This window comes from Marmota flaviventris, chromosome 18, assembly GCF_047511675.1.
Source record: "Marmota flaviventris isolate mMarFla1 chromosome 18, mMarFla1.hap1, whole genome shotgun sequence".
NCBI classification, from domain to species: Eukaryota; Metazoa; Chordata; class Mammalia; order Rodentia; family Sciuridae; genus Marmota; species Marmota flaviventris.
Genome location: NC_092515.1, coordinates 51949000 through 51973061, shown reverse-complemented (window position 1 = coordinate 51973061; position 24062 = coordinate 51949000). Strand labels below are relative to the sequence as shown.

Here is a 24062-nt window from a genome sequence, read left to right as displayed (position 1 = left end):
AGTCTGTGCAGAATACAGTGGTGACACAAAGTGAATTTTAATTTTGTTCATGTGTTTATGTCAGGAAAGGCTTAATGATGGAGTTGATACTTGATTTTCAGGAAGATGTGTTTGTCAGATTATCAGAAATCACCCTGTCTTGGTGTAGTGATAGATTGGATAGGGATTGCAAAAAAACAGGAGAGTTGGTTCTTACTATTCATTCTAAAAAAAATCTAGAGGGGTCTGAGACTTCAAAGTGCAAAATAAAACTTCAAGAGTCCTAGAAGAAAACTTGAACTAACACAACCCCACTAAACATAATAGTCACGCTTCCTGAATTCAGACTTACTGAAAAGCTGCAATATCAAGACTGTGGTACTGAATACGATAGACAGAATTGAGAATTCAAAAATAGGCACATGATTCATTTTCAGCAAGGGTATGGAGGTAATTTGGTAAGGAAAGGAATAGTCTTTTTAACAAATAGTATTGGAACAACTAGATCCCCACATTACAAGGAATGAATTTGGAGCCCAAAATCATACTGTATATTAAAAATGCATTGAAAACCTATATGAAAGAGCTAAACTGTAAAACCTGTTGAATAAATATAGTTGTAAACATTCATGACCTTAGATTAGGCATAGTGTCTTAGATGTGACATCTAAAGAATAAGCAACTAAATAAAATTTGATAAGTAGATCAATTCACCAAGTTTAGAATTTTTGTGCTTCAAATGAGACTGTCAAAGTTTGCTGGGCATGGTGGCGCACACCTGTCCCAGTGTCTCAGGAGGCTGAGGCAGGAGGATCTTGAGTTCAAAGCCAGTCTTTAGCAACTTAGAGAGGCTCTGTCTCTAAATAAAAATTTTAAAAGGGGCTGGGGATGTGGTTCAGTGGTTAAGTGCCCCTGGTTCATTCCCCAGCACCAAGGAAAAAAAGAAAAGTTCAAAACGACCCACAGAATGAAAGAAAATATTTGCAAATATTTTCTGATAATTGTGTAGTTAGTGTTGAAAAAGATTAAAAAAAAAAAAAAACTCTTATGATGAAAGAAACAAATTTAGGGTTGGGCGTATAGCTTAGTGGCAGAATGTATACCTACCATGCATGAGGTCCTAGGTTCAATCCCCAACACCACCCTGTCCCCAAAGAAGATATACAAGTGACCAGTAAGCACATGAGAAGATGCCCAGTAGTGTTGTCATTAAAGAACTGCAAATTAAAACCATACACACCCACTAGGGTGACTGTAATCAAAAAGATGGACAATAACAAATATTGGCATGGATATGGAGAAATTAGAGTCTTCTTACATTGCTGATAGGAATGTGAAGCAGCACAAGAAGTCTAGTTTGTGGATTCTTCATGAGTTGAGTTATGATCCATCAGCACAGTGCCTTGTGCTGGGAAGGCCCATCCCCCTCTGTTGTCGCACAGCAGTGAATGTGTAAGACTTCTGACCTCTAAACAAGTAGGGTTTCTTCCCTTCAGCAAGCAGTCTGTTCTGCAGCAGTGGATGTCCGCTGGGTATCTCTAAACCAGTTCAATTCTAGCACTGTCTACCTAGAGAGAGCATCAGGTCACAGAGGTTAGGGCCTCAGTTCCCAAGACTGTCCTCCTCCCCCAGCACACACTTTTTTAGATACCAGTGGCAAATACCAGGTGGTATTTTGTTTAGTTTTGTTTTTCTAAAAAGAGACAGATTTTACTATATTGCTCAGCTAGCCTTGAACTCTGAGAATGACTTGATTCTCCCACCTCACCCTCCCAAGTAGCTGGAACTACAGAAATGTGACATTGTGCCCAGCTCCCAGCTCATTTTACTTGTGATTCTGACCAAGTGGCTGTAAATTGAGTTTTCCACAACTCCTTCCTCAGGTGTGATTCATTTACTCTACCAGCTCACAGAACTCAGGGAAACACTGGCTTACATTTACCTGTTTATTTTAAAGGATGTTACAAGGGGACTGAGGTTGTGGCTCAGAGGTAGAGTGCTTGCCTAGCATGCGTGAGGCACTGGGTTTGACCCTCGGCACCACGTAAAAATAAAATATTTTAAAAAAGGATGTTACAAGAAACACAGATGAAGAGATGCATATGGGTCAAGGTATGGAAGAAGGATGCGGAGCTTTTAGGTGTCTCTGAGCATGCTGCCCTCCAGGAATCTCCTTGTGTTCAACCTTCTGGAACTCTGTCCTTTTGGGGTTTTTATAAAGACCTCATTGTGAAGGCATTATTGCTAAGGTGGGGAAACTCAGCAGGCCTATCTATTCAGATTATCCTTGGCCTCTGGATGCAGTATTCCTTCCTACAGGGCACAGGGCTTAACCCATCTGGAATGAGGAAAATATCATGACCTATTATTGGACCAGAGTAAGTCAGAGAATTTCTTTATGGCCAGCTCTAAGATGGAAAGGTAAAGGAAAATTAGAGTTTCAATGACCTGCCTTAGGGAAGAAAAATTCTAGTTTCTGTGGCCTTCCTTGGGGAGGAAGTTATGAGCCAGGAATTGTGAACAAAAACCAAAGTATGTGTATCATAACATCACCAATACCCAAGACAGTTGAAAACATATGTTCATATAAAAATGTTTAAACAGATATTCAGAGAAGCATTGTTTGTAATAATCTAAAAGTGGAAACAACTCAAATGTACTTCAGTTGATGAATGGCTAAATAAAACATGGTGTGTCCAAACAGTGGGATATTATTTGGCTAAAAAAAAAAAGGGATGAAATGCTGGTGTATGCTACAACATGGACGAACCTCAAGAACTAACTGATTCATTGACGTGAAATAAGTAGAATAGGCAAATCCACAAAGATAGGAAGATTTAGTGGTTGCCAGGGACTGGGGGAATTGGGAAATGGGAAGTGACTGCTTGAAAATGCTCTGTAATTAGTGATGGTGATTATAGAACCATCAGCTTATACTTTGGATGAGTGAATTTCGTGGTATAAATTATATCTCAGGGCTGGGGATGTGACTCAACAATAGAGTACTCGCCTAGCATGTGCGGGTGCTGGGTTTAATCCTCAGCTCCACATACAAATTAATTAATTAATTAATTAATGGTATTGGGTCCAACTACAACTAAAAAAGTTTTTAAAATAAACAAATAAATAAATCTCGGCAGAGTGTAGTCAGCAACTATATAATTGCCATATAGCTTCCACTGTTAATTCAGATGCTTTTGTGTCTTTTATACCCCTACTTAATTCCACTCCTTTTGCATTATTTGGAAGCAGAATATCTTTCCATATGTTAATATCTTTCCATGTGTTAATATTTCAGTAAACATTCCTAAAAGGTAAGGGCTTTTAGAGAAACAATAACTATAATACCATTATCATATTTTTAAAAAATGTTATTTATTTTTGCTAGACTGGAGATTGAACTCAATGCTCTACCATAGAACTACATCCCCAGCCCTTTTTATTTTATTTCGAAACAAGGTCTCAGTAAATTGTCTAGGCTGGCCTTGAATTTGCAATTCTCCTGCCTTAGTCTTCCAAGAAGACAGAATTAGAAGTGTGCTCCACTGTACCTGGATGTTATCATATCTTAAAATACCATGATCCCTAATCAATTATCCAATTAGTATTTAATGTTCAAACTTTGGCATGATCCTATAAGGGAATTTATTTAATCTGATAAATAGTGGCTGTAAAAAGACCTATAACAGATGTGAAATATTGACAGCTTTCTTCCCAAGACTGTCTATAAGACATCGTTGCTCATTGTCACAGAGAACCTAGCTGGTATACTCAAGCAAGATAAAAAGCAGGCTAGAATTGGGAAAGAAAAATTAAACTGTCATTATTTATAGATAACATAATTGTTTTAGTAGAAAATCCAAAAAGAATTTGTAAATTGGGCTGTGGTTGTGGCTCAGTGGTACAGCACTTGCCTCCCACATGTGAGGCACTGGGTTCAATCCTCAGCAACACATAAAAACAAAACAAAATAGAGATATTAAAAAAAAAAAGGAATTAAAAAAAAAAGAATTTGGAGATAGACTGTTAGCAGGTGATTAATAGATAACTTCAGCAAAATCTCTAGATGTAGAGTCAGCACATAAAACTCAGTTACATCTTGTTATATTGTGTGCATATATGAATATGTAACAAATCCCATCATTATGTAAGTATAATGCACCAATAAATGTGGAAAAAACTCAGTTGTATTTCATATAATAAGAATAAGCAAATATTTTAATAATAATATTTGAAATAGCATACCTAAGAATAATTTTTAAATAATGTGTGTAAGACTGCTGTGCAGATAACTATAAAATATTAAGAGAAAGGCTTAAGTTCATAAGTTCAAAATTTACTATAAAAATGTCAACTGTACCAAATTACCTATGGATTTCATGCAATCCCAAATCTCTTGTTATCAAAATGGCAAGCTGGTTTTAAAATTTATGTGGGAACACATAGTGCCACTCATAGCCAAAACAATTAAGGAACCAAGCAGAGAGAATTTTTGACCACCCAATGGAAGAGTTAATGAGGCATGTATAATTAGGCCATGTGGTAGAGGCATGTATAATTAGGCCATGTGGTAGAGGCATGTATAATTAGGCCATGTGGTACAGGCACACCAGACCGGTGGAGCAGAATAAGACCAGAAATACCATACATATATGAACACCTGAATAAGGCACCATCCACATAAAATTCATTCTGGATACATTGTAGGTTTAAATGTGAAAGTGAAACAGTAAAATTTTTTAAAAGGTAACATAGAAGAATGTCTTAACTTTTGAGATTAGCAAAGATTTCTTAAATGAGAAAAAGCACTGATTATAAAGCAAAAGATTAATAAATTACATCAATATTTATTTTATTGGAACCAGGGATATAGCTCAGTGGAGAAGCTTATCTAGGATGCACAGGGCCCTGGGTTCAATCCCCAGCACCACATTAAAAATTTTTGAGGGGCTGGGGTTATAGCTCAGTGGTAGAACACTTGCTTTGCACATGTGAGGCACTGGATTCGATCCTCAGCTCCACATAAAAATAAAGATATTAAAAAAATCTTTGAAAAAATCTAACAATAAAGATAATAGAGTGATAATAGATAAAGGCAAGCCACCAAGAAAATACTTTTAACGCATCCGACAGTAACCAGAATATATAAACAACTCACACAAAGCAGTAAAGAAAAGCAAAGGAATAAAATTTTGGTTAAGATGCTTGAAGAGGGCTGGGGCTGTGATTCAGCGGTAGTGCATTTGCCTGGCATGTGAGGCACTGGGTTTATCAGCACCACGTATAAATAAATAAAGGTCTATCAACAACAACAAAAAAATTTTTTTTTTAAAAAGCTTGAACATCCATGTCTCACAGATGACTTCTGGTTGACATAAACATGGAAAAGGTGTTCAGACTCATTAGTGATCAGGTACCTGCACCACTAGAATTATAAAAATTGAAAAGACTGGGCTGGGGATGTGGCTCAAGCGGTAGCGCGCTCGCCTAGCATGCGTGCGGCCCGGGTTCAATCCTCAGCACCACATACAAACAAAGATGTTGTGTCTGCCGAAAACTAAACAATAAATATTAAAAAAGAAAAGACTGATAATACCAAGTATGTGTCTGAATGTGGAACTAGGTGCCTTTCATATACTGATAATGATAATGTAAATTAGTACAACTACTTTCAAAGCTGTTTGGCATTATTTACAAGAATGGAACATAAACATAATATATGATGTAGTCATTTTATTTCTAGGTATTTACCCAACAGGAATGCATATATATATATATATCTAAAGAGGCATTTACAAGAACATTTATAGCAGCTCATGACAACCCTGTGAGTGAAAGATGAGCAAAATTTTTTCCTCGTCTTCATGAGAATTGAAATCTTCTCATTTCTTAGTTCAAATCCCCTCTTAACTGATAAAAGTAAAATTTTAATTAAGTTTCTGGGTAGCATTGCTTATGATAAAAATGACCCAGCTGGTAGGAACACCATACTTTGAACTTCCCAAATATAGAGAGTCTTGTACTTGGGTATGTCCTCGTAGGGACCTTGGAAGCTATACTCACAGGTTTGTTAAAAAGATATTGGGAAGCTGGGCATAGGGGTGCACTCCTATAATCCTAGCTGCTCGGGAGGCTGAGGCAGAAGGACCTCAAGTTTGGGACCAGCCTGGGCACTGACTAGATGCAGTGGCACACGCCTATAATTCCAGCAGCTCAGGAGGCTAAGGCAGGAGGCCGAGAGTTCACAGCCAGCCTCAGCAACTTAATGAGGCCCTACGCAACTAAGTGAGACCGTGTCTCTAATAAAATATAAAAAAGGGGCTGGGGATGTCGCTCAGTGGTTAAGTATTCCTGGGTTCAATCTCAGGTGACCAAAAAAAGGGGATGGGGGCCTGGAATGTATGTAGCTCAGTGGTAGAGACTTGCTAGCATGTGCTGGGCCCTAGGTTCAACCCCTAGTACTACAGAAGTAAATAAATAAATAAAACAGAATATTTCACCTTCTGTGGATACCCACATTCCTCCCTTATATATAAAATAGCACCAATCCCTCCTTCTACCCTAGTGTATCATCTGACGTATTCTTTTGATTATTTGCATATTATTTCTTTCTTCATAGAAGGTAAACTCCTTAAAAGCAGGGAATTTTCACATTTTTTTGCTCATTGCTGCCTTAAACAGTACTTGGCATATAGTAGGCACTTGGGGGAGGGGGAGGGAAGAAACTTGTAGGAACTGAAGGATATGTATTTCTAAATTCAAAGACTTCACCAAATACCCAGTGCCATAGGTGGAAAGATAGTCCACAGCATGGCACATGTCAGTGAAACATCAGAATTTGAAGGGGCAGGGTGGGGGAGATACAAAACCTTTCAGAGAGGAAAAAATAAACAAGTCATAATCAAAATACATAGATTTGAATTCTATACTTCTTAGAAGCTAGGAGATAGTGGACCGATGCCTTTGAAAGTATGAGGAATAGTGTTCATTCAAAGTAATATACAATAAAGATACTCCAGACCTGCAGTTTTTAAAACATTTATGACCCGTGTATTTTTCAAAAAGCTACTGTACATCAACAAACTAAGGGGATACGATACACAAGACAGAAAAATAAAGAACCCAGTAACTAATGACTCAGCACAAGACAAGAGCAAAGGACATCCTAAGGAAACTGGTGAAGGGTTGGTGAAGGGTGACACCTGTTCAGAAGCCTAGGGAGCTGCCAGACCTGCTTAAGTGAGACAGAAAACTGCTGAAGAATGTCTCACCTGGTTGATTACTGATAGGTTTGAATATTTTGAGAGAAGAAGCACATTTCTGGTAAAGAGACTAAGTAGGATTAATTAGTAATGAGTATGTTGAAAAATAGGCCTATGAAGTAAATGACAATTAACTGTAGGACAGACTAAAAGTTCTATAGGAGAAGAAATATAATATTTACATTGGGGTGTGTGTGTGTGTGTGTGTGTGTGTGTGTATACACACATACACATAAAATTTCTTATATAATTAAAATTTTGAGTATCTGACGTTATGACTTGACTATGTTGAGAAGACTGGAATCAGGAAGAAGGGCATGAGAGTTCATTCTTCATCTATAGTATAAATTATAGAATACCTAAAACTGACAAATTAAGAAATAGCAGTATAAGCACTAGTTTACAGATATAGAGATAATTATAAGAAAAGGCAAAAACTCCTCTAGGGAGGAGTTTTTCAGTAACTGCTTGTTTTGATTTTTATATATTTGATTTTATTATTTTATTTATTTATTTTTGTAGTACTCAGGAAGCTCTGGGTTTGATTCCAGCCCTATTTTGGTTTTTAAATTATCTTTATAGAACTATTTGACTAAATAGGTAGCATTCACTTGAAATTTCTGAGGGTGAGTGAAAGAGGAAGTAGATAAAATGAACTATAGACTATATTTTCAGGGAATTTGACTATGGAGAAAGAATTATCCTTCACCCCCTCACACACAAAAAAAACATTGTCTTGTACTTTATTCTCCTTATCTCGAGTATATCTCATTTTCTCTCATCCAAATCAGTTCTTGCCTCTTAAGAGATCTATTAACCTTCCCCAATCTTACCCTTCTCCACACTGTAATCAGAGTTGATCTCTTGAGTTCTCTGGTTAAAATTATCTACTAGCTTTCTGTTTCCTTTAAGATAAACTTTAAAATCCTTAGTATGGGGGCTGGGATTGTGGTTCAGCAGTAAAAAGTTCAGCTAACACATAGGAGGACCTGGGTTCGATTCTCAGCACCACATAAAAATAAACGAAATAAGAGTATTGTGTCCAGCTACAACTAAAAAAATAAATAAACATTTTTTTTTTAAAAATTCTTAGTATGAACTGCAGAGCTCAGTGTGATCTGACCCTGCTCCTCTACCCCTCATCTTCAATACCCTCAACTCCAATCCATCCAAACCACATAGGTTCCCATGATTTACCCTCACCCTTCTGTCTTCCTTACCTTTCCGTACCTGGTATCCCAGTCTCCCTCAGTTCATCTGGCAGAATTCCTTCTAATCCTTGTGGAATGACCCCGGGATAATTTGACCACTGCCACCTCTACCTGCTTCTCCAACACTCACTGGGCTGTGTTCTTCCTTTGTATTCCCATAATGTCCTCTGCATGCTTCTGCTATCACATTTATCACACTGTATTTTGATTGCTTATTTTCTTTCCAGTTTGACTCTTCCTTCTTTTGTCCTCCTGTGGCTGAGCTTATTGCTGGTGGTTGGGTGATTAGAGCTTTCCATTGTATTTTTGGAGGGGGAAAGAGAAGAAACCCCACATATGTACTTCTTTTTTTTTTAATGTCATTGTTTTATTTTTTACATTTTTATTAGTGCATTATAGTTGTACATATTGATGGGATTTGCTGTTACATATTCGTCATGCACACGATGTAACAATACAGTTTGCCCAATATCATTCCCCAGCACTTCCCCCTCCCTCCCTGTTTTTTTTTTTTTTAAATATTTATTTTTCAGTTTTCGGCGGACACAACATCTTTGTTTGTATGTGGTGCTGAGGATCGAACCCGGACCGCACGCATGCCAGGCGAGCGCGCTACGGCTTGAGCCACATCCCCAGCCCCTTCCTCCCTGTTTTTTTAAAGATTTTTTTAATATGGACACAATATCTTTATTTTTATGTGGTGCTGAGGCTCGAACCCAGTGCCCCAGATGTGCGAGTCAAGCTCTCTGCTGCTGAGCTATAACGCCAGCCCCCTTCTCCGTTTTTTAACGTTAATAGTAAAGCTCCCCACTTCCTCCTTCTGGTGGTGGGGATTAAACCCATCCATGGCTTCAAGCAATATGTACTCTACCACACAGCTACATCCTGGCCCGTAAAATTTAACTTTAGTTTTGGAAATAGGCTAATGCGGAAGGCAAAATGTGACTTGCGTTTAACCTGCGGGGTATTAGTCTGTGGGTCTGTACAAAAGGAAGAAGAGCGAGAACACAGGACACCCTTCTCTTTCATTCACATTCTTTGCAGTAGAACTGTTGGCTCTAGAACACTTGGCCGCTGGAGGAATGACCTAGAAACTACCGCCAGTCGGTCCACCGGGCCACCTCCTTCCCCTCTCCACAGAGCATTCCGCAGTCTAGTGGAATTCCTCCCCAGGCCCTCCGTGACTTATGTACTTCTTTTCCAGATCTTCTTCAGTGCTTATACTGATTTAGCTGCTTGCTTCTGTGTTGTGCTTAGTGCAGTTTATATATGCCTCTGTTCTACTTCAAAAGTACAGCCCTGATCATAACCCTTCAGTGACTACCCTTACTTTGGGGCTGAAGGTCAGGTATAGTTTACAGGGCTTTCTTATCTGGCTTGTGTCTCCTGAGTCATCCTCCCTTGGACTTTGAATTCCTCTAACATGCCCTGTTCCCATGCATGCAGCTTCATTTATTTAAAACAGACTTCTCCCTACCATTTAATCTGGCTGCTACTTCTGACCTTTGAGGTTTCTCTTCATCTTAGATAGCATTTTCTCCAGTAAACTTTCCCTGACCAAAGCCCTCATTCCACCTCCATCTGGGGCATTCCTTCCCTGTCTTGCTGTGGCACCTGGTTAATCACTTCTGCCATTGACCTTAGCCACCACCATCCAGTGTGAGTCTTTTTCCTTCTGCTTTATTCCCCCATCTCTGGATTAGTGCCTGAACCTAGTATGGACTCTTTGTAACGCTTCTGTTTCCTCCAGTGGCCTGTGAAGCTCCTGTGTGTGGCACAAAGAAAGTGCTAAGAGAATGTTTAACTAATTCAGTAAATGACTGTTTTTACCTGGACTGTTTATACCTGGAGTATAGCAGTCAGAGAGAAAGAAATGGACCCCCTTCCAAAAAAAAAAAAAAAAACAAACAAAACCTCTTCATGTTCTGCATCATCCAAAGCCTCTATTCTTTGTTCTGAGCAGTTCGAAGGCTCATTTTTGCTACTTTTAAGTACTTTTAAGGATAATTTATTGAAATTATTTAACTGAAGCTTCAAAGATAAAATAGTATTCAGCCCTCACCTGGGAATAATAATGGCTTTAATTTTATAAAATGTGTGTATACGTGTGTGTGTGTGTGTGTGTGTGTGTAAAATCAGGTATTTTGATCTTAGCTTGGGTGTGGGGTGGGGGCGGCAAGCAGTGCTGGAAATCAAACCCAGGGCCTAGAGCATGCTATGTAAGTGGCGGCACTGAGCTGCATCCCCAGCTTCAAGTCAAGAATTTTAAAGGAATTAGATAGATAAGCCTAGAAACTAGATCCTGGGCAGTTCTCCTTCATAAGATTGATCTATGAAAGTATTGTTGCTTGTGAAATCTGAGACAAAACCCACCTCGTCTGAGCATCTGAGTATCTGAGTTAGACTTTTTGGTTTAAGCAAATTTAGCCTACACAACCTGTTTATTTTGTCTCTGAAAACTTCATTGGGAATTTTAATATTTAAGTTTTTTCTTAACACTAAATGATTTTTAACTTATAGTTTTTTAAAAAAATTATTTAGTAAAATTGGAAAAAAATGTCTGAATGGTACTGCTTTTGTTTTGTCTGCATGTTTTCTTCCTCTTATCTATAAATGTGATGGTATTTTGTCTTACTTTTTGTTACTTGATGCAAAAATGTTTTTATTTGACAGTATAATTAACATAATTTAACCTCTAATGATAAATTTCATAATATTCTAACTAGAGGATTTTTTTCTTTGTTTCTCCCTTGTTTGGTTTTTCCCCTTGAACCTAGTTATTGTGGAATTACAAGCTGAACCTGACTACTGATCCCAAGTTTGAGTCTGTGGCCAGAGAGGTTTGCAAATCAACCATATCGGAGGTAGGTTTTAAAATAATTTCATAAATATTAAATGACTCAGAAGAGAAAATTATATCTGTTGACCAGAACAGTCTTTAAGAAAGGAATAACTTGGTTATTTTTATCTTTCTTGGAAATTGACAACTGACTTGATTCAGAGATAGGAAGGGGGGGTGTAATTAAACTTCTTTTCAAGATCAGGTTCTCTCAGTCCCAAACCATCCAGAGCCACTGCTGAGGTTATCAGTGCTGCTCCCACACCTGTTACAATCTGCCAGGCCAGAGGCTAGTCCAAACCCCTGGAAGCTTCACACTCCTCAGTGCTTTGGCTCTGCATTTGGATCAATTGAACCACAGAAGTATAAGCTTCAGTAAGGAGCTAGTGCTATAAAGCTAGTGCTATAAAGGTTAAAGGTATCAATGTTTATATAGTTAGAAATTGATACTGAGTATAAAGGAAAAATTAATGAAAATGTATAGCACTGTACAGATACTAAGGGAAACTTTTTAATGATATTAATGAAAATTGTGGTATTTGAGTATCTTTTTTGTATTTGGGTAATTTTTTATTTTATTTTTATTTTTTGGTGGTGCTGGGGATTGAATCCAGGGCTTCTTGCATGATAGGCAAGCACTACCACTGAGCCATATCCCCAGCCATGCCGTAATTCAAGTGAGACAAAAATAAAAGGGCTGGAAGTTTAAGCACCCCTGGGTTCAATCCCCAGTACCCTCCAAAACCAAACCCTTTGATTGGAAATATACTCATGACCCTGTTTTTAGGTATCATCCATCTTAACTACTGAAGATCTCTGTTGCCCTTCAAGCCAGTGTGCAACTGATTACTAAAATTCCAGAATATTCTGTTGCTTTTTTTTTTTTTTTTTGGTACTAGGGATTGAACCCAGGGGTGCTTAACAACCACACCACATCTCAGCCTTTTTTTTTGAGGCAGAGTCTCACTAGGTTCTTACAGTCTTGTTAAATTGCTGAAGCTGGTTTTGAACTTGTGTTCCTCCTGCCTCCCCTTCCTGAGCTGCTGGGGTTACAGGTACACATGCACAGCAAAATTTGTTTCTTATTTATTTATTTAGGTCCTGGAAATTTAACCCAGGGCACTTTTCTTCTGAGCTACAGACCAGCGCTTTTTATTTTTTTAATTTTGATATAGATTTTCACTAAGTTGCTAAGCCTAGCCCCAAACTTTCAATCCTCCTGCCTCAGTTTCTGGGATTACAGATATGTACTACTATACCCCCACTTGAACATTGTTTTAAACATGTTTCTGTTCTAGACCACAACAGATAAACTTGTATTCTACTACGTTCAGAAACATGTGTCCAAATCCATAGTTAATGCAGAACATATTAAATGTTATCAAGAATTAATATTAGGGACTGGGGTTGTGGCTCAGTGACAGAGTGCCTGCCTCACACATGTGAGGCATTGGGTTCGATCCTCAGCACCACATAAAATAAACAAATAAAATAAAGTCTATCTACAATTACAAAAAATTTAAAAAAAAAGAATTACTGTATCTTGATTTAAATTTAGCACGGATATGGTAACCTAGTATAACAAAAGGAAGGAATAAATGGGTTGGGGAAACCTGAAATTCTATAATGAAATGCTAATCATTATAATAGTAGTTGTCCTAAATACAAAAAGGTTTGGGAGATTCTATCATATTAACTTGAAACAAAGCATGCTTTTCTTCCTCAGCAATATCCCTAGTATAAATTTCAACAGAATCTCTCCCTAATGACAGTAGTTTGCTGTGTAGCTTGGCTTGGACACACAGCTAGATTTCCAGTTCTACCCCTGTTTTCCTGACCTGCTCCTTTGATTCATCTCCTCACTGCCTACTGCATTCTGCACATAGTTAAAAGGACTTCTCTACTTGTCAGTTATAGATGTTAGCATCTCTTCTTACTCCATTTAGAAATGGATTCTACCTAAGTGTTTGGGTATGATTGTATTTTCTTACAGAACACATTAATCATGTATTTCTTAAAAGGCACAATAATCTGGGTAGCCATGAATGTCTATAAAAAACAGTGTCTATGTCTCTAACATCAGATGTGTGGGGACTTGCCCACTAGTGAGTGAGCTGTTTTCAGGGACACCAGCCTAGTGTCTTCTAATTCAATTCAGTTCTGACATTATCTACCTAGAGACTGTCAGATCTTACAGGTTGAGGCTCATTTCCTAAGATGTCCCCACCCCTTTAGGTCACAAGCACCAGGTGGTTTTACCTGCTTCTGAATGAACAGTTATAAATCAGAGTTTCCACAACCCCCTCAGGTTCTATTAATTTGCTCCAGTGGTTCACTTATGGAAACACATTTACTGATTTATTGTAAAGGCTATTTCAAAGGATCCAATGAAGACATGCATCCATCAAGGTATGGGGGGTGGCACCTCACATTCCAGGAACCTCTGCATGTTTAGTTCTTGGGAAGCTCTCTAAATCCTGTCCTTTAGGACTTTTATGGAGACTTCATTGCATAGCTGATGCCAAACTGAGTGAGGAAACTCAGCAAGGGCCGAAGGATTTTAGCACTCTCCTTGGCCTCTCCATGCAGCTCTCCTCCCTCCCTCTAGAGAATGGGGAAGCACCCCTGTGGAATGAACAGGATCTTATAACCTGGTACTGGACAAGGAAGGATTTAAAAATTTAATTTACCAGGAGGATTACAGTCTCTATGACCTGACTTGGGGAAGAGAAATTCTAATTTCTGTGACCTGCTTTGGGAAGGAAGTTGCAAGCCAAGAACTATGGACCAAAAAAAAAAAAGGCGTATCTGTTATAATATCACAGAATGGCACATTATTCTTTTTAAAAAAATTTTTATTCTAATTAGTCATATATGACAGCAGAATGCAGTTCAATTCATATGACACAAATAGAGCACAATTTTTCATGTCTATGGTTGAAAACAAAGTATGAGTCACACAATTTGTATTTTCATACATGTGCTTAGGGTAATGATATCCATCTCATTCCACTGTCTTTCCTACTCCCTTGTCCCCTCCTTTTCCCTCCCTCCCCTTTGCCTTATCTAGAGTTTGTCTATTCTTCCCATGGTCCCCTCCATCCGCATTATGAATCAGCATCCTTATGCCAGAGAATATATTCGGCATTTGGTTTTTGGGATTGGATTACTTTACTTAGTGTTATATGCTCCAACTCCATCCATTTACCTGCAAATGCCATGATTTTATTCTCTTTTAATGCTGAGTAGTATTCCATTGTGTATAAATACCACAGTTTCTTTATCCATTCAACTACTGAAGTGTATCTAGGTTGGATCCACAATTTAGCTATTGTGAATTGTGCTGCTATAAACATCGATGTGGCTGTGTCACTGTAGTATGCTGTTTTTGAGTCCTTTGGGTATAAACCAAGGAGTGGGATAGCTGGGTCAAATGGTAATTCCATTCCCAGTTTTCCAAGGAATCTCCATACTGCTTTCCAGATTGGTTGCACCAATTTGCAGTCCCACCAGCAATGTAAGAGCGTGCCTTTTCCCCCACATCCAGCATTTATCGTTGTTTATATTCTTTTTTAAAAAAAATATTTCTTTTTTAGTTTTAGGTGGACACAATATCTTTATTTTATTTTTACATGGTGCTGAGAATCAAACCCAGTGCCTTATGCATGCTAGGTGAGCGTGCTACCACTTGAGCCACATCTCCAGCCCTTTTTATATTCTTAATAGCTGCCATTCTGATTGGAGTGAGATGAAATCTTAGAGTAGTTTTGATTTGCATTTCTCTAATTGCGAGAGATGTTGAACATTTTTTTAATGCATTTGTTGATTGATTGTATATCATTTTCTGAGAAGTATCTGTTCAGTTCCTTGGCCCATTTATTGATTGGATTTTTTTTGGTGTTATGATTTTTTAGTTCTTTATATATCCCAGAGATTAGTGCTGTATCTGATGTGCATATGGTAAAAATTTGCTCCCATTCTGTAGGCTCTCTATGCACTTCACTGATTGTTTTTGTTTTTTTGTTTTTTGTTGTTGTTAGTTACATAAGGGCATGATATCTTTATTTTTGTTTTTCATTTTTTTTAAATAGTTCCTGCACCTCAGAATAAAGGTGTTTTATTTTAAATGTTTTGAGATACCACACATAGTGGGTGACAATTGGGACTCAGAACATGCTATTCTGATGTATGATACTTTGGCAAGTGAGTACTTTGAATTGAAGGAAATTGGAAAAGCCTCAAAACCAAGTCTTTCTGACCTTCTCTCACCCTCCTGAAATCTGCCCCTCTGTCTCCTTCAAAGCCAATTGTTTATTCATTTTTATGTGGTGCTGAGAATTGAACCCAGTGTCTCACATATGTGAGGCAAGAGCTCTGTCGCTGAACCACAACCCCAGCCCTTCACTGATTGTTTCTCTTGCTGAGAAGAAGCTTTTGAGTTTGAATTCATCCCATTTATTGATTCTTGATTTTATTTCTTGTGATATAGGTGTCTTGTTAAAAGAATTTGGGGCCTAATCTGACATGATATAGATTTGAGTCACCTTTTTCTTCTATTAGGTACAGGGTCTCTGGTTTAATTTCTAGGTCTTTGATCCACTTTGAGTTGAGTTTTGTGCATGGTGAGAGAGATAGGTTTTAATTTCATTTTGTTGCATTTGGATATCCAGTTTTCCCAGCACCATTCATTGAAGAAGCTATCTTTTCTCCAATATAAGTTTTTGGCACTTTTGTCTAATATAAGATAACTGTATTTATGTGGGTTTGTCTCTGTGTCTTTTATTCTGTACCATTGGTCTACAAGTCTGTTTTGGTGCCAATACCATGCCATTTTTGTTACTATAGCTCTGTAGTATAGTTTAAGGTCTCGTATAGTGTTTCATTCTTCCTGCTAAGGATTGCTTTAGCTATTCTTGGGTCTCTTATTTTTCCAGATGAATTTTATGACTGCTTTTTCTATTTCTGTGAGTAATATCATTGGGATTTTGATTGGAATTGCATTAAATCTGTAGAGTGCTTTTGGTAGTATGGTCATTTTGACAATATTAATTCTGCCTATCCAAAGAGCAAGGTAGATTGTTCCATCTTCTAAGGTTTTCTTTGATTTCTTTCTTTAATGTTCTGTAGTTTTCATTGTAGTGGTCTTTCACCTCTTTTGTTAGGTTGATTCCCAAGTATTTTATTTTTTTGAGGCTATTGTAAATGGGGTAGTTTTCCTCATTTCCCTTTCAGAGGATTTGTCACTGATATACAGAAATGCCTTTGATTTATGGGTGTAGATTTTATATCCTGCTACTTTGCTGAATTCATTTACTAGTTTTAAATGTTTTCTGGTGGAATTTTAATTTCTTTGGTCTGTCCAATTACTCTGGCCAGTGTTTCAAGAACTGTGTTAAATAGAAGTGGTAAAAGAGGGCATCCCTGTCTTGTTTCAGTTTTTAGAGGGAATGCTCCAATTTTTCTCCATTTAGAATGATGTTGGCCTGGGGCTTAGCATAGATTACTTTTACGATGTTGTGATGTGCTTCTATTATCCCTAGTATTTCTAGTGTTTTGAACATGAAGGGCTGCTGTATTTTGTCAAATGCTTTTTCTGCATCTATTGAGATGATAATATGATTCTTATCTTTAAGTCTATTGATGTGATGAAATACATTTATTAATTTCCATATGTTGAACCAACCTTACATCCTTGGGATGAATTCCACTTGATAATGGTGCACTATCTTTTTGATATGTTTTTGTATTCGATTTGCCAGAATTTTATTGAGAATTTTTGCATCTGTGTTCATTAGAGATATTGGTCTAAAGTTTTCTTTCTTTGATGTATCTTTGCCTAGTTTTGGCCTCTTATTAGCCTCTTAGAATAAGTTTGGAGGAGTATCTGTTATAATATCACAGAATGACACTTTTTTTTTTTTTTAGTACCAGAGATTGAACCAAGGGGCATTTAACCACCAAGCTGCATCCCCAGCCCTTTTTAATTTTATTAGAGACAGGGTCTTGCCGAGTTGCTTAGTGACTCACTAAGTTGCTAAGACTGGGTTTGAACTCACGATCCTTCTGCCTCAGCCTCCTGAGTAGCTGGGATTACAGGTGTGCAACTCCGAACCCAGCTACATTATTATTATTCTTTTAACCTTTACTTTATTTATTTTTATGTGATGCTGAGGATAGAACCCAGCACCTTGCATGTGGTAGGTAACTGGTCTACTGCTGATCCACAACCCTAGCCCTAAATGAATATATTTCTAAATGCTTTCCTTTTTTCTCCCAATTAAAAAGTTAGGAAATCAATAGGAAAGTACCAAATATCTCTTTCTTAGAAGTAATTTGATTCAGGGCTGGGGTTGGCTCAGTGATAGAGCACTTGCCTCACATGTGTGAGGCACAGGGTTCGATTCTTAGCACCACATATAAATAAATGAATAAAATAAAGGTCCTTCAAAAACTAAAAAAAATTTTGGAAAAAAAAAGTTGTTTGACTCAAGCACGGAATATTTGTATAAATCAGCCACTTTCTTTTGAACAGATTAAAGAATGTGCGGATGAACCAGTTGGAAAAGGTTACATGGTTTCCTGCTTGGTGGATCACCGAGGCAACATCACTGAGTACCAGTGTCACCAATACATTACCAAGATGACGGCCATCATTTTCAGTGATTACCGTTTAATCTGTGGTTTTATGGATGACTGCAAAAATGACATCAACATTCTGAAATGTGGCAGCATTAGGCTTGGCGAAAAGGTATCACCAAAGGGATCTTATAAACTTATGAGCTTGATAAATGAATATCATTGTGTAATTCACATGGGAAAAATTTAGGAATAGAGTGACAAGGTTCAAATTAAAAAAAAAAAAAATTGCCCAGACACCTCTAAAATCTAAGACTAATGAATGCATTTCGTGTGTTCCTAACAAAATATTTCAATACTGTGTATGGGGAAGTAAAGGAGTCAACATCTGCGAAGACAGTGTTATCTTCAAAGTATAACTTACAACATGCATTTGGCAAAGAGAGACCAGGGTTCTCTGTTTCTCTGCACATAAACTCACTGTTAATATGCTTTAGTCAGCTTTTATGTCTCCAAACAAAATACTTAACAAGAACAACTTAAAGGAGAAAACATTTATTTGGGGCTCACAGTTTCATAGGTCTAAGTCCTAGACAGCCAGCTCCATTGCTCTGGGCTGGAGGTGAGACAGAATATCATAGGAAAGGGCCCAGCAAAGGAAAGCTGTTCAGCTTTTGTTGAGGCCAGGAAGCAGAGAGAAAGGGGGAGGAAGAGGCCACACACAGATGAGCCCTTCTAGGGCACCCCCCACCCCCAGTGACTTACCTCCCCCGCCCTACCTGCCTACAATTACCACCAGTCAGTCCATTCAAACTAGGATGGCTGATTAGGTTATAGCTCATGCAGTCTTTACTTCTAAACATTTCTGCATTAACAGGAGCTTTTGTAGGACACCTCATATCCAAACCATAACATACCATGAAAAATTTACTTAGCAGGCATACTGGTTGGTCTGCATTTGTAAAATTAGGTATTTAAATATTAGAAAAGGTACTTCTAACTTATCAGAAGAAAGGTGATCTGTACATATGATATATTATCTTCATCTCAGAAAAACTGATTATAGTAAAGACAGAAAAGAACTGCCTAACTAGTTTCTTCCTCAGTTATATCTGATCTTTGAAATTATTAACCTGTTAAACAGAAGGACACAATGAAGGTTTGGCCAATTTATTTAGAATTTGTCTGCTTAGCAAAAAACGAAAGAAACTCTAGAAAAGTAATGAATGCCAGTGGGAGACTTGGTCTGAGACCCGTGGCATCAGCTATTAAATGCTGCTGCTCATTAATCTTTTCTTTAGAACATAGGATGGAAAATAAATTCATTTGTTTCTTTACCTCTGTTTATGGTTTGCAGGCATCTTTAACAAAGGGGGCATGGTATTAGAATCCTGAGCACACTAGCTCAGATGAAGGGTTTTGACTATCACCAAGCCTTGGTGCCTATCCTCCGTATCAGCACAGATCCCTGAGCCCTTTCATAGATACCTCAGTATAGAGTCAGTCTGTGTAAGCTTGGCATACTCCTTTCAGGCAGCTAAAGAAACGCCAGGGTTTTGTTTTTTTTGTTGTACTGGTATTGAACCCAGCGTTGTTTACCACTGAGCTACATCCCCAGTCCTTTTTAAAATTTATTTGAGACAGGGTCTGTCTGAATTGCTCAGGCTGGCCTCTAACTTGTGTTCCTCTTACCTCAGCTTCCTGAGTAGCTGGGATAACAGGTGTGCACCATCACACTCGGCCATTTTCATCTTTTGATATACTTATCAGTTAGGTACAATTTCTGTATCACTACCTTGCCATCAAAGGTTTTATTGTATTTAGGGGACAGTGAGATGGGCTCATGCCTGCACTTATGTCTCAGAAAAAGCATGTTCCTTCCAGTGTAATTTGGTACCACAGCTGCATTGAAAAAATGAGAAGGAGGCATATCCTCAGCCCTTCTTTGCTTTTTCTAACTGTAGTTTGCTTCTCCGTGGCCAGTTATGTAGTAACTAGATAATTTTATCCTGAAAATTAGTTAATTGGCTTCTGACCATAGAAGAAAACAATCTCATCAATTTCAAATTTACTGCTGATGAAACTTGAAAACTGTACCATGACCTGCTTTGAACTGACCTCCTCCAAAGGTCAGAGGGGAGGATTTTTGGATAATCTGTATTGTGCCTATATATGAACATGTCATTCAAAGCTATGTACTTTTTCTCAAAATGTTAATATATATAAATTGTAGAACAAAGAAGATACATTAATAAAACCTTTAACATGTTCAGAATAAATGTTGTTAAAATGAAAGGACAGATTCCCAAAAGTAAACATGTGAATGATTCACATCATCCAAAGAAAAAATAAAGAGTGTGTCCTCCAAAAAGGAACTTAATTGTAGATCTGTGCCACAGTATGACTGCTTTTATACTTTCAGTAATTATATCATTTTATTATTTCCTGTTTTTAACCAATTACTTGGAGTAACTGAAACATTCTCTCTCTACCAATGTAGATTACAGGAGACACCAAAAACACTGAAATAGAAAATGGTTTATATCAGAGATAAAAACTGAGCTCTTGCCAGGCATGGTGACTCATTCTTATAATCCCAGTTACTTGGGAGACTGAGGCAAGAGGATTGCAAGTTGGAAGCCAGACTGGGTAGCTTAGCAAGACACTGTCTCCAAAATAAAAATTTAAAAAGGGCTGAGATGTAACTCAGTGATAGAGCACTTGCCTACTTGAGTTTATTCTCCAGTACCATACATACACACACACACACACACATCACACATACTTACATGAGTTCTTACCTACTATTTTTGATGTTAATATTAACCTTTTCTGCTATTGTTTGTTTATTATTATTATTTTGGTGCTGAGGATTGAACCTATGGCCTCTGAACCAAGCACTGTGCCAACTGAGTACCCAGCCCCATTTGTTTATTTTTAGGATATGAAATATAGGGAAGAAAAATAACTACCTACCAAACTTCAAAAAAACTGATCAAGATATTGGCAGTAGTCTTCAGGCAGATGTTTCTAAACATTAATAAAAAATTATTGAGGTCCAGGGATGGAGCTTAATGGTAGAGTGTTTGCCTAGCATGTTCAAGGCCCTAGGTTTAATCCTTAGCATAGTTGCGAATTCCTCCAACCCTAAACCTTCCCCCAAAATATTGTAAGTCTAGGATCATTTGTTAATCATAATTCCAATGTGTATATTAATAACTAAACCTAAGTAATTTTAATATCTTATAGGTAATGTATAAGTGTGAGTCCACCTCATTTGTTTTTACTAAAATTTAATAATTAGCCATTTAGTAGTCTTTGTTGTCAAATATTTGTATATATTTCAGTTATTAACTCAAATGGTTGACCCAAATAGCTCAGAGACTCTGGGGAACTCCTGAAATATCTTTTATTGAAATATATATTTATCTGAAAGATATAATAAGTGAAAATATCCAGTGGAAGTGATGTTATATCCTAATACCAATGTGAGACTTACAGTTGCTCTAATTAAAATGAAATCTTGGATTCCTCCTGGGGCTCTTAAGGCATCATGATGTTGCCTTAAATCTAAAAAGAAGCAAAGGGTACCATTAAGAAATACAATCGTACTAAATATTTAATCTTTCTGGTGACATATTTAAAACAATTATAAACCCCAAATATGCCAGGAAACATTTGGCTGACTCATTAATTGGAATCATTTTCTTGCCCTGTGATGCTTGGATTAAAGTCTGAACTTCAAGAGTTGACGAGCATGCTATTATTTTTAACTTCCTTTTGACGATTTGTATGATCCACAATTTGTTAGATCTTATGATGAAAAAAATGCAAGTCCTTTCTTTTGATTCTTATAGGCAGAAGTGTGGTTCTGTAGGCTTTTTATACATTTTCATATATGATCAAGATTTAAAATTTTTAAATTGGAAGAAAAAATCTAATTGCTAGTGGCTGTGTAAGTTTTTATGACCTACTAAACTTTGGTATAGGACATTATTTTATAACATAACAATGTTTATTACAATCACTGATGTACTGTAAGAAGTAAGTGACTGATAGGTTTCTGTCCTTTGATTTGTTTCTTCTTTGGGAGGTAGAAATGGATAGGCACTCATAAATTAGGAAGAAAAAAATAAGCCTATTCCAGATTGCTGGGGTGTATGGCTACTTTTTTCTCTCCATCCTTTTTGTCATTCATCCCTCAGTTTTCTTCTCCAAAAAAACTTCTCAGTCATCCCAGGTTTCTAAGCATCAAATATATTAATTTATAGCTAGTGAAAAAGGTGAGGTCCTGATAGAGAATAGGAAGGTCTGCCAACCTACTAGTGCATTGTGCTTCTTAATCAGTTTTGGATTATCAGATGTTTTGAAAACTTTGAAACCTCCTCATAAAAATGTACAAAACCCACACATAAATTCTAGGAGTTTCATAGATCCCACCCACCCACATTTTGCAGCTCAGATGAGTTGCATAATTCCTTTAAGCCTCTGTTTGTTCATCTGTATAATAGATAAAAACTCTGTCCCTGCTTCATGGGTATTTTAGAATATGAGCATTTGCGTGGAAACAGTTGGAAATAAATGTGTTACAGAACACATTTTGTTACAATAAGATAGAGAATATGTGCATATAATATTCTTTTATATATATTTTATATATTACATATATATATTCTTTTATTGAAATTTTGCCTAAAGTAGTTGTTTCCCTACCTGGTTTTCACAATTTTTATATTATATACTTATGGTTTCATGGACTTGTATTCTATCATAACATTTTTATGTGTGTATATAAACAAATGGTAACACTATTTTCAGCTGCTTTAGTTTACCTATATCAATGGTTATACCTCTCAAGTTGTAGCATATATTATAATTATAGAAGATTTGAATCTTGAATAAAAAATATCTAGGGAAGTTTCTTCTATTTTGGATGAATGAATGAATACTTGTGGTAGCTGTAGAGTGATACAATATATAATTAAAGATAATTGGATGATCTTAGGAAAATTCAGTTTGTATAAACCATGGTTATCATGTTAAATCACGTTAAGATAAATCCAAAACATCAAAGTGAGTATTACACTACAGTTGGTACATATTGGAGACAGAGGGTCTTATAACATCTTTCTTTAATGGATTTTGTTGTTTGTTTTGGGCTTGGGGTGGTTTTTGGTACTGGCGATCCAACCCAGGACCTTGCATGTGATAACACATGCTGTGCCACTGCGTTACGTCCCCAGCCTGGTTTCTTGTTTTTTAACTTGATGAAAAGCACTATTATTTGGGAAATATCTGACTTTTAGAGGTTAATTTACAGAGATTTCTGCAATGTTGTTTCAATATTAACATGAACCAGATCATTGGGCTGATATTTCTTGAGAATTTTCTGACATTTAACCTTTAAATTCTAGTGCTAACCTATACTTAAAATTTCCAGAATGTGTTTTTCCATTTGTAGCATATAACATATATATTCTAGCTGAAGATTATTAAGGGCTTTTTTTTTTTAAACTTGGATAATGTGGTAGATTCCCACTTGATTTCTCAGAATATCAATAATTTAACCATGTTGGGGGTTTTGTTACATTTTTTTCTTTTAACTAAATGATGTTTATTAGTATTATATATATATTAGTATCCTTTCTATTTTAGGATGCACATTCTCAAGGTGAGGTGGTATCATGCTTGGAGAAAGGCCTGGTGAAGGAAGCAGAAGAAAAGGAACCCAAGATTCAAGTCTCTGAACTCTGTAAGAAAGCCATTCTCCGGGTGGCTGAGCTGTCCTCGGATGACTTTCATTTAGACCGGCATTTGTATTTTGCTTGCAGAGATGATCGGGAGCGTTTTTGTGAAAATGTGAGTCAGCCTAGAAGCTGTTCTTCTTTCTTCCTTTTCTTTTTAAATATCTTTAATCCTGTATTCCAAAATAAAATAAACCACAACAAACCCTCACATGCAGAAAAGCCATAGAAATGAGAGATGGAGTCAGTTCTAGGATAACAGAAAACACTGTTGGATGCTCAGCCTAGATGATTTATCATCTTGTTAACAGTTGGCTTCTAATAGTCTCCACACATTATTTTTTCTACTTTGTCTCACTTATCAATTTCAATTCTTCTATTTTATCTATAGAAATTTTATTTTATTGCGGAATTCTGTTCATATTTATTATATGGTTAAAACTGACACATG

The 24062-nt window shown here is 37.0% G+C and overlaps 1 protein-coding gene across 1 annotated transcript in view; it reads left to right on the top strand.

The window, feature by feature from the left end:
• Glg1 (golgi glycoprotein 1) overlaps nucleotides 1–24062 on the top strand; it is a 118976-nt gene that overhangs the window by 53921 nt on the left and 40993 nt on the right. Inside the window, exons 3-5 of the mRNA XM_027933331.3 lie at nucleotides 11230–11316; nucleotides 17824–18039; nucleotides 23523–23726. Coding sequence (XP_027789132.2) covers nucleotides 11230–11316; nucleotides 17824–18039; nucleotides 23523–23726 — 507 coding nt within the window. The remainder of the gene's footprint in view (nucleotides 1–11229; nucleotides 11317–17823; nucleotides 18040–23522; nucleotides 23727–24062) is intronic.